At 40.8% G+C, this 17271-nt stretch overlaps 1 protein-coding gene across 1 annotated transcript in view; it reads right to left on the minus strand.

Moving 5' to 3' along the window:
- Positions 1–14702: 14702 nt before the first annotated feature.
- brinp2 (bone morphogenetic protein/retinoic acid inducible neural-specific 2) overlaps positions 14703–17271 on the minus strand; it is a 198815-nt gene continuing 196246 nt past the window's right edge. Inside the window, exons 7-8 of the mRNA XM_037682126.1 lie at positions 16425–16731; positions 14703–16053 (exon numbers count right to left, since the gene is read on the minus strand). Coding sequence (XP_037538054.1) covers positions 15232–16053; positions 16425–16731 — 1129 coding nt within the window. The 3' untranslated portion in view covers positions 14703–15231. The remainder of the gene's footprint in view (positions 16054–16424; positions 16732–17271) is intronic.

Here is a 17271-nt window from a genome sequence, read left to right on the forward strand (position 1 = left end):
GTGCTTAGTGTATATTTAGTTGATGTTTTTCTTAGTTCATATCTTCGATGTTATTACTGTTTTTCTTATACATTTTATTGTTGGATGTAACTGGGACCCCATGTACATAATTTCGCTCCACCACATGTACCACATGAGGTGCGAATGACAATAAAGAAACTCTGACTCTGACTCTGACTCTAAAAAAAGTTGCATATGATGTTGTGTCCACTTAGTCCTTCTGTCCTGTCCAGGATTCAAGGTTCAAGGTGACTTTATTGTCATTTGCGTCACATGTGATATATGAGATGGAATGAAATTGTGTACTCAAGGTCCCAGTTACACTCCAAAATAGCAAAAATATAAAGTATAAAAAAGAAACAGTATACAAGGATCTAAGATATACACAAAACAACAATAATGTAACATAATACAGTGTATTAAATACAGCCTGATCATGAGTCTGTTGTGAGCAGATGGGTATGAATAGTTTAAGGTATGAAATCAGCATCATGGATAATCAGCAGCACAGATAAAATGTCAAATCTCCATTTAAAGTGACATTGCAGTGAATTTCTGGCTAGGGATTTATGACTCTAATCTTAAGGGTAGAAGCTGTTCCTCATGTTCAGGATGCCTCTCATTTATGGATTTTTCTCAGGGGCTCCTCATTCCAGCCTGTCTGTGTCAACTTGTAGGTTTAAAGCATCTAATGAAGCGGCCTCATAGGCTGCCCATATCTTTAATCCCTACTTTGCAGGTTTTGATGGCAGTGGCCCCTACAAGGCATCAGATCCTCATCATTGGTGACATTAGGCCCAAGGTTGTAAAGCAGGGGAAGGCAATGTACCCACTTGTTCTAGTGGCAGTGAGCTTGTCTTTCTGCCATCCAGCTGTTGTGTCATCCATGGTATCAGTGTATAATCCTGAAAATCGTGAACCTTTTCAGAGATGATGTATGGAAAATTTATCTTCCAGTTTCTGCATCCCACAGAGAGATGTGGATGGTGGTTACTCCTTTGGACATGAACACTCCAGCAAGGACAAGAACCCCAATGATGGACCTGCATCACCTGAAGTAGTGTAATCTAAATTAATGTTCTGGATGGAATCTGGGGTGAAAAACTCAAAACACATCTTGATGTACTGCACATGAGAAACTGCAATCTGAATTGGCTCTGGTTGCATCTTTATAACACTGGCAACCATGAGTGAAAGCTTTCTTGGGCAAGAAAACCATTGAATTTCTCCATTCTTTAACAATTACAGCTGCTGACGAACTGGTCCTGTGACTTGTCTTTGTTTGTCATTGTCAACAGCTTCTTTTTTCAAAAATCATTTGAAAGGCCATCATAGCCAACATTTTTTTAGCCATCTTGATTAATTGTGACAAGGAACTACAGTATAAAATGCATGTATATTCTTATTGTGTCCCATCCCCATATAGTGAGAACCTCTCTTGGAACCTCATGGTTCTGCAATGCAAAGGATAAAAAGTGCAGGAATGTCAGAGCAGATAGGTGATAAAGTTCTCACACTCAAACACTAATAGTAGTCCCAGACTAGAAGAGTACAGAGTGAACAACAAAAGAGGTTAAATCATGTAATCTGGACCAGCTTCTTTAAGTGAGAAACGTTTTGTCTCCCATCCCGAAGACTTTGTCAGTCTGCAGCCTGCCAACCAGATCTGTCACACAGGTAACCTTCATTGCTGTGTTTCAAGCCAACCTCTTGTTGGAATCTCAGAAGCAGGCTTTGAACACTTGCAAACAGAGCACACCCGTCCAAAATAATCAATCATTCAGAATGAAGTTTCACACTTTTATTAGCCCCAGGTCCAGTGAACCCGAGCATCCTGGAAGTAATGTCAATGTGTAGGGGAGGTGTAGAGTGTGCAGTCATCATTTAAAGCAGTTAAAACATTCTCACTACTAAATGTACTTAAAACACACAACCAAGGAAGAAAATTAAAGTTTTTCTATCAGTAACTGGTCAAACTGAGCACGGCTTTCCTGTCATTGCCTAGCAGCAGAGGATACCTGTTCGGGCATCTGTGTGCTGCTCTGACTTCAGCAGATAACGTTGCTCAAAAAGAGATGTAGTGAAGAGCGCTTCACGTTGTCACTTTTAATTAATGCAACCATTTCAGAGCATATGAGGCAAACAGGTTTTGAACTGCCTGCCGGAAGAATGAACATAAATGTCTTTGTCCATTCATCTTTAAAACAACAGTTTTCAGCATCAACTTTTCTTATTTTGGAGCACAACATGCTGTGTCTTCCTCTTTCCTCCTTCTCAACTCATCTCCGATGAGAGCTTGCTGCACTGGCAATGCAGGGAAAACAAAAAAATTGATTGGCTCATTAACTGATTGACACTATTACTGTAAGATCTGAAGTAGAGTGAACTTTCAAACCACACCTCCTGCTTATCTGCTTGGCTCTGCACTTAAGCTGTCTATTCGCTAGAAAAATGTTCCATGAAAATTGTTCATTTTCTTGAATTTATCAGATTGGGCACGGGTCCGGACAGAACCATCGCTGGGTCCTAGTCCAGACCCAGGTTTGCCTATTAGTGACCTTTGCCCTAGGTCATAGATTGATGATTAACTTTGTAGTCATGTCATCTGATTAGCGGCCATTTGTTTTGGACACTCGGGTGACGAGAGGAGCTGAGCTGTCAGTTGATCACCACCTGGCAGTGAGTTGGATCAGGCCGAGGGGGAAGTTACAGGAAAGACCCGTTAGACCCAAATGTGTAGTAAGGGTTTGCTGGAAATGCCAGGCAGAAGAACCCATTAGAAAGATTTTCAATTCACACCTCCAGAATAGCTTTAACCACATCCCAGCTGAGGCGGGGGACATTGAGTCAGAATGGGCCATGTTTCGTGACTCAATTTTTGAAGTGGCAGCCTTGAGCTGTGGCTGCAAGGTTGTCAGTGCTTCGCACATTGGCAATCATCTAACTTGGTGGTGGACACCCCGGCTTAATTCAATTCAATTCAATTCAGTTCCATCCATTATCTTTACCCGCTTATTCCATTTTGGGTCACGGGGGTCGCTGGTGCCCATGTCCAGCAATCATTGTGCGAGGGGCGGGGTACACCATGGACGCTTCGCAAATCCATCACATAGCCACATAGAGACAAACAACCATTCACTCTCTCACTCACACCTAGGGACAATTTAGAGTTACCAATCAGTCTAACATGCATGTTTTTGGTCAGTGGGAGGAAACCGGAGCACCCGGAGAAAACCCACGCATGCACGGAGAGAACATGCAAACTCCACCCAGAAAGGCCCTGGACCGGGGTTTGAACCAAGGACCTTCTCGCTGAGAGGCAGCAGCTCTACCAGTTGCGCCACCGTGCTGCCTCAATTCAGTTCAATTTAGTTTATTTATATAGTGCCATATCACAACAAAGTTGTCTCAGGGCACTTTACAGGAGCATTCATATGCATAAAAAGGCCAGTTATGCCCCTTTTCCACTGTCACAGTGCGGATCAGATCAGTTCGGGTTGGTTCAGATCGGTTCGGGTCTGTTGCGTTTCCATGTACATTTCTGGACTGGTTCTGTAGGCGGGGACTAGAATCCAACTCGTCTTACCACCTGGTGGCGGTAGTGCTCCCTTAAGCTACTTACTAGCCACCACTAAACGTATTAGAAGAAGAACACCCTGAAGGTTTTGTCACAAGATGCTGTGGAAGAGATGTCATGCTCTGATGGAGTACCTCATGAGCTGTAACTTTTAAACCTGATTCATAATCCTACCTTACTGCCTTCCTGCTGCTTTAAACCCATGTGTTTTTCATTTTAGTGTAGATTTTTTACAATAAAGATGTATTAAAAATATCTTCACTTTTATTATTTGCAGATATGCACAAGGTTCATGTTAAAATTGCAAAACATCACACTGTGCTGTAATCTTTGAAACTACTTTTACAATAAGATACAGACTTGAAAACAATTAGATTAAATTTTGTCCTTGAATTTTAAAGATTTGTCTTTCATTAAATTTAAAAACATAAATTTATTACTTATTAATCTAAAAAAGTTAAGACTGGTCCTCTGGACATTCAAAAAACAAAACAAACAAAAAACATTTAGTTTATTTATTATAAACTGTATTGTTTGTTTTGTGAATGTCCAGAGGACCAGACTTAACTTTTTAGATTTTTCTACCTGGATTATTGAGCAGCATCAGGATATTAATTAATAAATAGTCAGTTGGTCTGAAAACACCATGGGGTCCTAGAAGAGTTGAAGAGGAGGCTGTTGATGTCTGTGCCTCCCTGGTGAAGATGCTGCTCCCACAACCCTGAAGCAGAAGAGGATGGATGGATGGATGGATGGCGAAGGAGGAGACCATCAAACACAGCAGGAGTGGTCAGTTCAGGTGAACTCCTGCCTGTTTGCTTCAGATCAGCTGTTCAAATCTCTGCAGGTTCAAATAAAAGGTGCACCAGGACTTTCAGCTGAATCTCTCAGGCCACAGTTGTAAAGGCCGATAACTGATAAACGATAACTGATAAATGATAACTGATAAATAACTGATAACTGTCTTTTTCTGAATTTTGGACTGTTTATGTCTCACTTCATCCTAGAACCAAAACATTTATAACATAATAACAGTTGAGCAGATTCTAGTAATCTTTTCTTAGGATCCATTAAAGATCAAATGCAATTGGAAATTCTTCTCAACTTCCAGTATGAATTTAAACAAACACTATATGAACTTAACATTGTAAAATTTGTTTAGGAAATTTAATGTTCAAGGACACCACTTAAGAAAAAAATGTTTAATAGGAAAAGTAAGAAGTGAAAAATGTACAAAAATAAAAACTACTGCCTCCAACTAGTGATTGTGTATCTGTGTGTCCCTTGTCTCACGGGCTTCATCCAGAAGAAGACACAAGTGTTGTTCCTGCTGTGTCCGGTTCAGTTCGTCATGTTCATTCAGTGATGAAATAAGACTTTTCTTTACTGGACTCTTTTCTCTGTCTCTTCACTAGAAAGAAGAAAAAGGTGGTTAATTCAAGCTACATACTGTTTTTGAATAAATGCATAAAACAAAGAAAGGTGCTGCTAACAGCTATAATAGATATATTAATAATAATAAACTGATAAAATAAGAAAATGAAAAATAAATTGATTTAAAAATAATGAAAATGATAATAATGGATATATGAATCAGAAAGTATTATACAGATGCAGATATTCTTTGTCATTCGCACCACATGTGGTACATGTGGTGGATCAAAATTATGTACACAGGGTCCCAGTTACATCCAACAATAAAATATAAAAGAAAAACAGTAATAAGATCTAAGATATGAACTAAGAAAAACATCAACTAAAAATATGATAAGCACTAATAGCATAAAAACATTAAACACAATACACGAACAGCAGCACGGACATGAGTCTGTGTGAACAGACGAGCACGAATAAACACATAAACATGAAACTGATCAGCAGCAACATGAAACTGATCAGCAGCAACATGAAACTGATCAGCAGCAACATGATGTGATTCTTCACAGTGTTATATATTCATAAGGCTGCACAAACTCTAGTTCATGTTGCTATTTGACGTATTGTTTTGATTGTTTACTGCTATTAGTTCTTAGTGTTTTATTAGTAGATGTTTTTTAGTTGATATTTTTCTTAATTCATGTCTTAGATCTTATTACTGTTTTTATTTTACATTTTGTTGTCTGTAACTGGGACCCTGTGTACAAAGTACATAATTTCATCCCAATTCAGTGTTTATTCAACATTTTATTTTTTAAATTTAAAAATAAAACAAATCAAGTCCTTATCGGCACAAATAAAGTGATGTGGAACATGTTGCATCTGTTCTTACCGAGCACAGAAGCTGCAGCGTTGTGCTGCTCTGTGAGGTGCAGCTGGGCTGTGATGGAGCTCTGTCAGGTGCAGACTCCTCTGATGGAGCAGGAGCAGGAGCCGGGAGGCTTGGAGGGTTTAATGTGGAGTTTAGAGATGAACCATCACGCGCTGAAATACGTTCTGGATCAAATACAGTGAGAAACGGGACCAGAGGACAGTTAGCATGTATGCAAATTAGCTTAGCATCGTAGCACCGACGTTGTCCTATTATGGCGTCAGCCTCTTTTGTTAGTTAAAAATATGTTCAGAACCGATGGGATGAGTAACTTAAAATATGTTTAAAGTTAGAAAACACTCACCATCTTCTATAAATGGTTCAAGTAGAGCAGTAGTCGTGTCCAAACCATCCTCCAATCCTCCATCTAGCTCACTTTGACTTGTTTCATCGGCCACCAAGCACAACAACACCTACACTTCTGCATTTGACCACGGTTTTGATATTATTGTTTTTATTTAACTTCAAAATACTAAAAGATACGCTCCTCGAGTTATCGCTAATGGCAAGCGGTAGAAAAAAAATGGTGGATCGGGTTGTTTGGAAAGACTCCACAAACTCCTCCCCCCGACCAATCAGTGACCGACAGTTTTTCTGACGTCACGGCGCGGCTCGCTCGGACCCCTTGAGAATCCGGGCCAGAATTTAGCGAGGCGAGCCGGTCACAGGAACAGTGGAAAGACCTCAAACGCGCTTCAAGCCGGAAATATCCGACCCGCGCCGTGACAGTGGAAAAGGGGCATTAGTAAAGTTCTCTATCTAAGGAGGCCAACAAACAAGCTGAATCTTGGCTTTGTTGCAGTCTCCCATCCTGAGCAAGCACAATGGCAACAGTGCTTGCTCGGCTTAAGGAGGCTGGCAAGCTGAAAAAGGATTCCTACTGGTCCTTGCTGGCTGGTGGGACTCCAGAGGAAGTTGAGGAGTACAGGAGGGCTGAGCAGTCTGCAGCCTTGACTGCTGATGAGGCAAAAGCTTGAATGTGGGAGGAGTTCAGTGAGACCTTCTATGAAGACTCTCAGTCAGCTCAGAGTAGATTCTAGCAAACCATCATGAGGCTGGGGAGGGGAAAGCTACTCTTTACTAACACTATGTTCAGTGAAGGTGGGGTGCTGTTGACCTCAAGCAGTGATGTCATCAGGAGGCGGACAGAATACTTCTCAGACTGTCTCAATCCCACCGGCATATCTTGCATGGAGGAAGCTGAGTTGGGGGACTTTTGTGTTGATCTGTTCATAACTCTGGCTGAGGTCGCCAAGGTAGTTACAAAGCTCTGAGGCGGCAGGGCTCTGGGAGTGGATGAGATTTGCCCTGATGTCCTTAAAGCTCTAGATGTTGTGGGGCTATCTTGGTTGACATGCCTTTGCAACATTGCATGGACATCGGGGGCAGTGCCACTGGATTGGTGGACTGCGTTGGCGGCTCCCCTCTTGAAACAAAGGGACCAGAGGATGTGCTCCAATTACAGGGGCATCACTCTCCTTAGCCTCCCTGGTAAGGTCTATTCAGAGGTACTGGAGAAGCAAGTCCAATTGTTGGTCGAACCTCAGATTCAGGAGGAACAATACACGTTCCGTCCTGCTTATGGAACACTGAACCAGTTTTTTACCATCACTACGGTCCTCGAGGGGGCATGGGAGTTTGCCCATCCAGTTTACATGTGTTTTGTGGACTTGGAACAAGCATTCAACCATGTTCCTTGGGGTACACTGTGGGGGGTGTGCCATGATTATGGGATTGGAAGCCCATTGTTATGGGCCTATACAAGCAGCACAAGCATTTGGTTTGCATTGCTGGTAGTAAGTCAGACACCTCCAGGGTGGGAGCTGGACTCCGCCAGGGTTCTCCTTTGTCACAGATTCTGTTCATAACTTTTATGGACAGAATTTCTTGGTGCAGCCAGGGTGTGGAGGGATTCCAGTTCAGTGGCCTCAGGATTTCATCTCTGAATCTTTGCGGATGGTGTGGTCCTATTTGCGTCATTGTGCCAAGATCTTCAGTTCTCAATGGAGCAGTTTGCAGCCAAGTGTGAAGTGGCTGGGATGAGAATCAGCACTACCAAATCTGAGACTGTGATCTTTACCCAGAAAGGGTGGATTGCCCTTTTTGGGTTGAAGGTGAGGTTCTGCCTCCAGTGGATTAGTTCAAATATCTTGGGGTATTGTTAACAAATGAGGGAAGAATGGAGAGTGAGATATACTGATGGATCGGTGCAGCATCTGAAGTATTGTGGACTCTGTACCTGTCAGTTGTGGTGAAAAGAGTGTGGAGAGAGTTGACCTTTAAGACAAATATCTCTGTTTACCAGTTGGTCTACATTCTTACCTTCACCTATGGTCACAAGCTCTGAGTAGTGACCGAAAAAAAGAGATTGCGGATACAGGCAGTTGAAATGAGCTTCCTCTGCAGGGTAGATGGACTCTTTCTTAGAGATAAGGTAAGAAGTTCAGTCGTCTGGGAGAGACTCAGAGTAGAACTGCTGTTCCTCCACATTGAGAAGAGCAGTTGAGGTGGTTCGGGCATCTGGTAAGGATGCTCTTTGGGCGCCTCCCTAGGGAGGTGCTTTGGGCATGTTCGACTGGGAGGAGACCCCGGGGAAGACCCAGGGCATGCTGGAGACACTACTGTTCTTTGAATCCTCCCAGAAGAGCTATAAAAGATGGCTGTGGAAAGAGATGTCCCTGCTCAAGCTGCTGTCCCCGTGACCCGACTTCAGAACAAGCAGAAGATAATCAATGGATGGATGGATCTTAGTTCAAAAAATGTTGAACACACTCCCCACCCCACCACACACAAATTAATAAATTAAATACAAAAGAAAATAAATTATAAACCAACAAATAATTAAATTGTAATAATGAATTTTCTCACAACAATTCTGAAGTGTTAATTCAGGATATAAGGATATAAGGTGGTGGGGTTAAAGGTCAATTTCACTGATAATGATGTTGTTCATGGTGTAAATTGACATACCACTCAAATAAAGAACATGCAGAAACATGATTGTGAAGAACTTATCTCTTGATCACTACCAGGGTATCCAAATGTTTTTATGAACTGAGTAGCAGACTTCATGAGTACCACTCAAGATTTCCTTTGTGGAAGTGGTGTTAAGAAAAATAAGATCCATCTCAGGGCCATAGTTTAATTATATTTTCTACTCAAAGCATATTTTTGAGTTACACAATGGAAAACCTACTAAGCACTAACTTAGGTACGGACATATATGCAATTCTTTGAACATCTGGTTCTCCCCCATCTCAGATCCATCATGGACCCCCTCCTGGACCCCCTCTAGTTTGCCTACAGAGTCAACAGTTTTGTAGATGATGCCATAAAAATGGCTCTCCATTTCATCCTCAAGCATCTGGATTCCCCAAAAACCTATGCCATGATCCTATTTTGTGGATTTCAGCCCTGCTCTCAAAACTATTATCCTAGCTTTCCTACCAGACATGCTTCTCCAGTTGAATGTGCTTGACTCCACCTGTAGGTGGATCAAATACATTCTGTCTGATGGGAAGCAGCATGTTAAGCTGGGGGTATGTGTCTGACATATGTATCATTAACACTGGACCCCCCCCCCCCCAAAGCAGTGTTCTTTCTCCACTCTGCCCTCGTCTCAGGGTTTAGCACCCCTCCAGCCCTCGTCTAACTGATAATTAGACACCCCTAGACTCCAGAGTATTACCCAAACAATACTACAGTCAGGCCCTCTTAGGCTGGGTTCAAGAAAGATTCGACCAGGCACTTCATGGCACTTCAACCTTCATCTGCAGGACGCACCTCTATTTCACCTCACAGCTCTTAGAGCCAAGTAGCAGTGACCCCAAAGTGTACCATAAGGTATCCTGCATTATGGCTGCTCTTCCTTTATTTGACGTTTCACAATTGGTACAAGACCTAGTAATTTTCCTAGGCCTGGACAAGTTGGCCATATGGGGATGTTGTTCAAAAAGTCTAACTAAGTAACCTTTAAAAATTTCCAAAATCTCAGAACCAAGCACACTTCCTCACTAAGTTCAGCAATGAGCATGTATCATTCAGATGCCATCAGGTAAATGAGTCCAGTGCTCTATGATTTTTATGCTTTGTGTTTTTCATCATAAATTTGTATAAGGTTATAGCTTTCAAAAATCCAGTGGCAGTACAAGCAAGTGCATAAATAAAAGCAGTATAATGAATGAAATAAAAATTAAAAAATGGTTAAAAATGCAAATTCCTCTAGGTGTGGATGCACCAATCTCTTATAATAATCTCTTGTAATCAACCTACGCCATAACTGTGCTGTCCCTAAGAAAAACCACAACATGCCACCTATAATTTTAACATTGGGTAAAATGGTTCAAAAAGGCTGGTTCCTACCACATATTCCATGATTGGACTGGTTTTCCAGGAAAAAGGAGAATTATTTTTACAGCCTTTGTTGAAAACAGTCATCAAATGTAATTAATTCCAATCAGAGACTTGTTCAGAGTTATTTGGGGTCAGTCCTCTTGAAGGGCGATCATGTGCTGCTGAGCGGTTCTTCATTGCTTTAAGTTTCCATCTTTTGTTGTTGTTTTTTTCAGCTCTTCTGAAGCCAAAATCTTCTCCCTTCAATCTTCAGGCCTGATCCAAGTCTTCAGGACTTGACGACCATGTTCCTTTCTACCCGGAATGACTGACTAACTTTCCTCTGCTATCTTGTTTTTTTTTAACTCATCTCTTGACTCTGATTGACTCATCTATGATCTAACATCTATTTTGAAAACTTTTCAACAATTCAACAGTTTGTCTCCTTTATTTTCAGCTTGTGGTTTTTATGCAACATCTTGTCTAGACAGCGTACATCCTTTCTGTTGTAAGCTCGTGACAGGTGTCACTTCACCACTTGCTCTTGCCGAGATTGGACGCTTTCCCATCCCCTCCCTCTCCGCTTTGCTTTGCTGTTCTGTCTGTTTGTGAAACTGCTTCTGAGCCTCTCTTGCATATCTTCCAAACCATAATTATGGACTTGTTTTGATCAGTTGGTCCCTCATCTCAATTTACAACATTTCTATGAAAAGAAGACAGGCTTTAGGTGAGCCGATTTGCCCTGATGGCACGCAGGCAGCTGGGTATCTCATTGACTTGAAGACTTGATGATGTTTCTATCTTTGCTGCCATTTGTGGATTTTAAGGATGCATATTTAATTGGATTTACGGTAACTGGTTCCTGCGTTTTGTATTTGGCTGGTTGCTGGTTTTATCAACAATCAAGGAAGTCATCAGCAGCAAAATGGGACCCGATCACGCTTCTTGCCTTTATGATGGCTTGATTCGTGTCTCGAGTACCCAGACTCAAATGCTTTGGGCAGAATGGATCAGATCTCGGGAATTTTACTCAGTCACATTCCATCGGTGTGGCCATGAAATTTGGACATTTCAGAACTGAGTGGACCAACACAGACTCAAGGTAGATGTCATTAGTTCTGCCTGTCCCCAAAACAACTGTGTGTTTATCTGAATTTGGCTCCCTTGGCTGGCCTTGAAGGCCATATTATCTGAATTTGCCTGGAGAACATGTGATCTGATGCTCACCACCCACTCCCTGAGGAATTTTCAACTGATAACCAGATGAAACCAGTTGAATAAACTTTGTGTCATAATTTCAGGACTCTTGGATTCTCATAGTCGTTATTCTTAGCCATTCCTCGACATACCTTGAGAATGTTTATGGATCTCACTGGAGGACACTGGCTGATTATCCCATCCTTATCAGAACTCTTATAGGGATCTTGAGAGCATCTATGAACATTGCTCACCGCTCTCGTCGTCCCCCTCTGCAGAATGTCTACGTCACTATGTGCTTGTTTGTGAAATGTGTTTTTTAATATCAGAGTTTTTTTCTTATGCAGAAAAAAAAGTCTGATAGGAATTTTTTCTCCTCCAATTCCTACATGTGTCCAGTTTCATTACTTTTTGTCTGTCTAAACAGATCTCACTTGTAAATGAGTCTCCTAGGCTCAATGCGACTTATCTGTCTAAATAAAGGTTGAATGATGTGCTCCGCCTAACAGTCTCTTGGTGTTGCAACTTTTGTTCACTTCCTCCTCTCTGGTAGCCACTTCTATTATTTTTCAACTCTCAACCTTTAATCTTAAACGTAAAAAAGTACTTACTAATAGAGATATAAACTCACTTTTAATCCTAAATGTAAAAAATATATACTTACTAAAAGAGAGGTATAAATTCACATTTTGTACTTTTGCAGAAGAAAACAAGACAACCCATCTTTAATAAAAAGTGTGTGTGTGAAGCATAACCACACTGCTGAGTTTCCTGTCACTTGCTTCAACTGACACTCTGTGTTTCTCAACTTTGAACCTTTAATCTTAAACGTATAAAAAGTACATACTAATAGAGATATAAACTCAATTTTAATCCTAAACGTAAAAAATATACTTACTAAAAGAGAGGTATGAACTCACAAAAACCCTTCTTCTAAAATCACTTGACTTAACAATTAAAAGTGAAATCCAGATCTAACTTACAATCACTTAATGAATATTTCTTTGATCACAAAATAGATTATTAAGAATCTTTTTGATTACAAAAAAATCATAACAACATGTGATTGTTTCAACACCTTGACATACAGACATACAATCTTTATTTTAATCAACACACCCACAAAACTTATTTTATTGATCATTCTTTAACTTTTAAGTTTGCTTTCTTCAAAATGTCCACATCCACCATACATGGGCAGTCTCACATCAGCACCTGCTTTCATCCACCTAACTTGACAACTCCTACACCGCCCTCATCTGTTCATCTGTGTATTTGATAAGGATGCAACAGCTTACAGGAAGGAGATTGACCATCTGTTGACCTGCTGCAGGGAGAACAACCTGGAGCTTAACACTCTGAAGACAGTGGACTTTAGATAGAGCTCAGACCCCCCCCCCCCCAACCCCCACCCCCCCACACACACCATCCTGTGTGACTCTCCAATCTCATCTGTAGCTTCCTTCTGGTTCATGGGAACCATCAGAACTTCAGCTCCTTCATAAGAAAAGGTCAACATAAGTTGTACATTCTGTAACAGTTGAAGTTCAACCTGTCAAAGTCATTGATGGTGGGATCGATTCCATCCTCACCTCCTCCATCACTATACTTTTTCCACCACTAAAGACAGAGGCAGGCTGCAGAGTATCATCAAGACTCCTGGATGTGTACTCCTCTAGGACTCTTAAGGCAAGCAGACAAGATTACAGCTGACCTCGCCCACCCTGGACATACGTACTTTATTCAATCTGTTCCCCTTATCCAGCAGTCCTTGTGCAAGAGGCAGGTCATATATCCATCACAGTAAAAATTATCCTGATTCTGAATCTTGTTCTGATGTGCTGGCTCTCTTTTATTGAGCCATAAACAAAACATCTTATGCACGTCATGTAGTTTAAATCTTGAAACTGCAGACACTCCAGTTTTGAATTTAGAAAACTCCCTAAATGCAAAATGTCAATTACAAACAAGTCCAGTTGCCATTGTTATTATTTTCAATGGATTAATGATGCTAATAACATCTTTTTATCATATTACTGTACTGTGGATCTGTTTGCATTTGCTCCTCTTTCACATAAGTGCTGGATAACATAACCTAGTAGTACCCTGTAATTTCCCTGCATGTTATGCTATAATTAAACTATATGTAACCCTGTACGCTGCTGTTTGTTTTTTCAGTTAATCTAATTGTTCACATTGTATTGTGATACATATGTCATGTTGGTCATTGACCAGAAATGTACAACACCAGTATAATTCTTTAACTGAAGGGGCTCAAAGGCCCTTTTTAATAAAGAAATGTCTCCCCAAAAAAGATAAACCACTTTGTCTTTACTTAAGCAAGCTGAGCACAGAACAGCTGAAAATGACACACAAGGTTTACTGACTTTCAGAGAGAAACTGGTGTAAAAATATTACATCATATCAAGTCTCATTCTTGTGAATCTGCAAACTCTCTAGAGCAGCAGCACTGCCTTGGATTACCTTGTGACTTTGTATTTACTGAAAAACAGAAAAAAAATTGGCCTGCATTAAAATATCGAAAACATGAAAAAGATGTCTAAAAAACAAAAGCAAAGACAGATTGAACCAAACGTTTGAAAAACTTTGTCATAGTAAAGTGAAACAGTACCCATTTATAGAATTTGTATATTTGAAGATTTTGCAGAACATTTACATAGTGCAAGTACTGGTGAGCACTGTGGGAGGTGACTCAAAGTTTTCACAACACTAAATCAAAACAAGCAAAGAAATGTGACTGGCATTTACTGTACATATAAAAGCTACATTACCACATACTCTGGAGATTGTTGTTTCGTCTTAGTAGAAATATAAAAAGCGATACAACCTTTGCTTTGAAACCAAACACAGAAATTAAATGTGCTTTTTATTTTAACAATGACTTTCCATATAAGGCATGAGTCTGTTTTGTTATAAACATTTTTTTTTTTTTGGTCTTTTCACTCAGTTATCCAGAAAGCAATGTGCACTAGTCCACAATCTGGGGTTAGATGGAGCGTTATTTACAGCGCCACGTTCGCAGATCTTTGCCCTTCCTTTATCAGACAGATTTTTTCCGACCATTTTTAGATCAAAGGGAAGTCAACATTTGTTTTGCTACTCAGTTCGCCAATAGGTTTAACTTCTTTTGACATCGACATGCCACCATTACTAGAACATGACTAACAGGCTTTTCTTTCAGATTTTGACAAAAGATACAAGTTTCCAAATGCCAGATAAAATGGAAGATGTGGATTAAAAAGAAATATTCAAAGAAATATTCAAAGAGTTACCAAAGTGCAGAATGATCAAATTTCAAACTGTTAAGTGTAACATAACTCATTCCGCACAGATGTAGTATCATTCGGTCACCCCCAACTCTATTTCTGTATCCAAAGAAAATAGTTAGAAAACGGGAAATCCTTTAACTGGTGTTAGAATATTATTCATAAATGCCTCCAAACAAATCAAAATCTTATTTATCTTTTGAAAGACAGCTACCTGCTGTAGGTTAAATCACAAACACTTGTCAGGGCAGGAGATTCTTTTGACCTAGACTTTTTACAAAGTTTGCCAAACACATATGAGATCAAAGTATGTCTTCAACAGGTACTGCACAGCCCCTAAAAAGGGTACAAGTATCACCTGAAAACCTGTCAAAATTCCCTAAAATAAAGGCCTACATAGCCAACCTTTAGAGTCACTGTCTTGTATATTCAAACTGTTCCAGTGGCCATTTCAACAGGACTGTCTCTGAAGCAACAACTCCACTGTTTGTGCAGTACAACTCATGAACCTGACTGTTGTGCTAAGCTAGCTAGCTGCACAGCTGAGCCAGATCAGGTTCAGGAAAAGCATTAGGAATCTTGGAGTTGAAAATCTGTAAAGAGTCCTTGATTCGTGCCACCTCTCCAGCAGACAGCTTGAGGCGGTGGCGCAGCAAACAAGAAAACAGGTCAAGTGGCTGTGGTGCCGGTGGAGACAGACGGTTAATCCGGTCTCTCATCTCCAGCAACATCAGAAAGGCAGCGTCCTGTGTACCCTGCGTATAGGGATAGTCCAGCTGTAGAATCAGATCTTTGATGCCTTCAGGGTCAAAGTGCATGCTATATCCAAAAACTTTAAGTGTATTTATCTTCATATAGCCCAGGTTTGAAGTTTGGTCTTCCAGGTCCAAAGGTTCATAGAAGAGAGTTTCATTCACTGTCGGGTCATCTGTGAGTATGCGGCTGCGCAGGTAGATGTGCACCGTTTCAAAGAAGGACTTCCACTTGTTGCCCAGTGACAGTGTCCAGTTGTAACACTGTGCAGTGGCAACAGAGTCCAGTCTAGTTCTCTCCCAGTCTGAGAAGTCAGGCTGATTTACTGGCATCAACCAGCTTTCTGAGTGACTTCCTCCAAAAGGATTAACATAAATCACAGGCACAGGTTCTAGTGTTGAATTCTTTGTCAAGCATATCTGAAAAGAAATACCCATCAGCATGTGGATGAGGTTGGATTTGTTTTTGTTGCTTTTGAGTGTCAGTAGCATTCTCTTCCTCCAAGCAGGATTGAACCAACTTCCCAAGCGGACATCGTTGCTTATGTAGATTGCATGGACCTCTATTCTGCTGTCCAATCGCTTAAGCAAGTATTTTACCTTAGGAGGAAAAAAAAAACTTGTTAAATGACAATCAGTGGTCAGTGCATAAATACTGTTACATACATGTTTTAAATATGCTTCTAAAATGGTTATTCATTAAAACTTTAGTGTGATTTTCAAACTTAAAGAAAATAGTATTTTAACTGAATTTGCCAAAGACCAAAATAACTGTAGCTAGCGCTGCAGACTTCACTAAAATTGCAACTTGTTTTAACTTATTTTTATATTTTAACATAATATGCACATACCATTGGTTCTGTGCTAGCACAAAGTTACAAGCACTAATATGACTTCAAATAATCACAGATACTCTCAGCCTTATGTGGTTACATAACAGTGTGGAAAATATTTTGAAGGGCTTTGAGAACCTCAGCATCTGGCATGTCCAGGTCAAAGTTGAAATAGTGGTCCAGGGAAGGTGCAATGCTTGGGCGGCAGGAACCAAGGTGGAGGAGGTTCCCCTGATGACAGGCTCCACAGCGGGTGGTGTTGTCAGTGGCACAGAGGGAGCAGGAAGTGGGAGAGGTGCCCACAACACAGGGGATCACTCCTTGGCAGGTGAGCTGGTCTACAGGACAGCTACAGCTTTTCACCTCTTCAGAAAAGTAGCCCAGGGCTCCATGCTCGTTGCAGTAAAGCAGAGATTGAACCATTCCCATCCAAAAGCCAATTGGCCTGCACGAAAGAAGGAAAACACACCAATGACTATAAACTGATAGCAGAACTGTTCATATGCCCAACACTAGAATGTCATCATGAAAGTATTCAGTCACACTGTCATTTTTGACTGTGTAGGTTGTTCTTTGTGTTTATGATGCCCAGCTTGCAGCTCACTAATTAATCTCTTTCTTTGTGTCTATTTTTCCTCTGCATGTACTGTAGCGTTCACACATGTACCTAATGGCTGAATATTTTCTGTTGAATATGTACTTGCATATTTAAAACACTATATTTTTGCAGCAGACATTTAAAATAATTAAGTCATTATTGAGTAGGAATGGCTCTGTTTAATCTACATTTATCATCCCAATGATAATATTGATGATTTTAATTATGTAACTAGGGCAGCACGGTGGCGCAACTGGTAGAGCTGCTGCCTCTCAGTGAGCAGGTCCTTGGTTCAAACCCCAGTCCAGGGGCCTTTCTGGGTGGAGTTTGCATGTTCTCTCCGTGCATGCGTGGGTTTTCTCCGGGTACTCCGGTTTCCTCCCACAG

Source organism: Nematolebias whitei, chromosome 9 (assembly GCF_014905685.2).
Source record: "Nematolebias whitei isolate Nwh7 chromosome 9, NemWhi1, whole genome shotgun sequence".
NCBI lineage: Eukaryota > Metazoa > Chordata > Actinopteri > Cyprinodontiformes > Rivulidae > Nematolebias > Nematolebias whitei.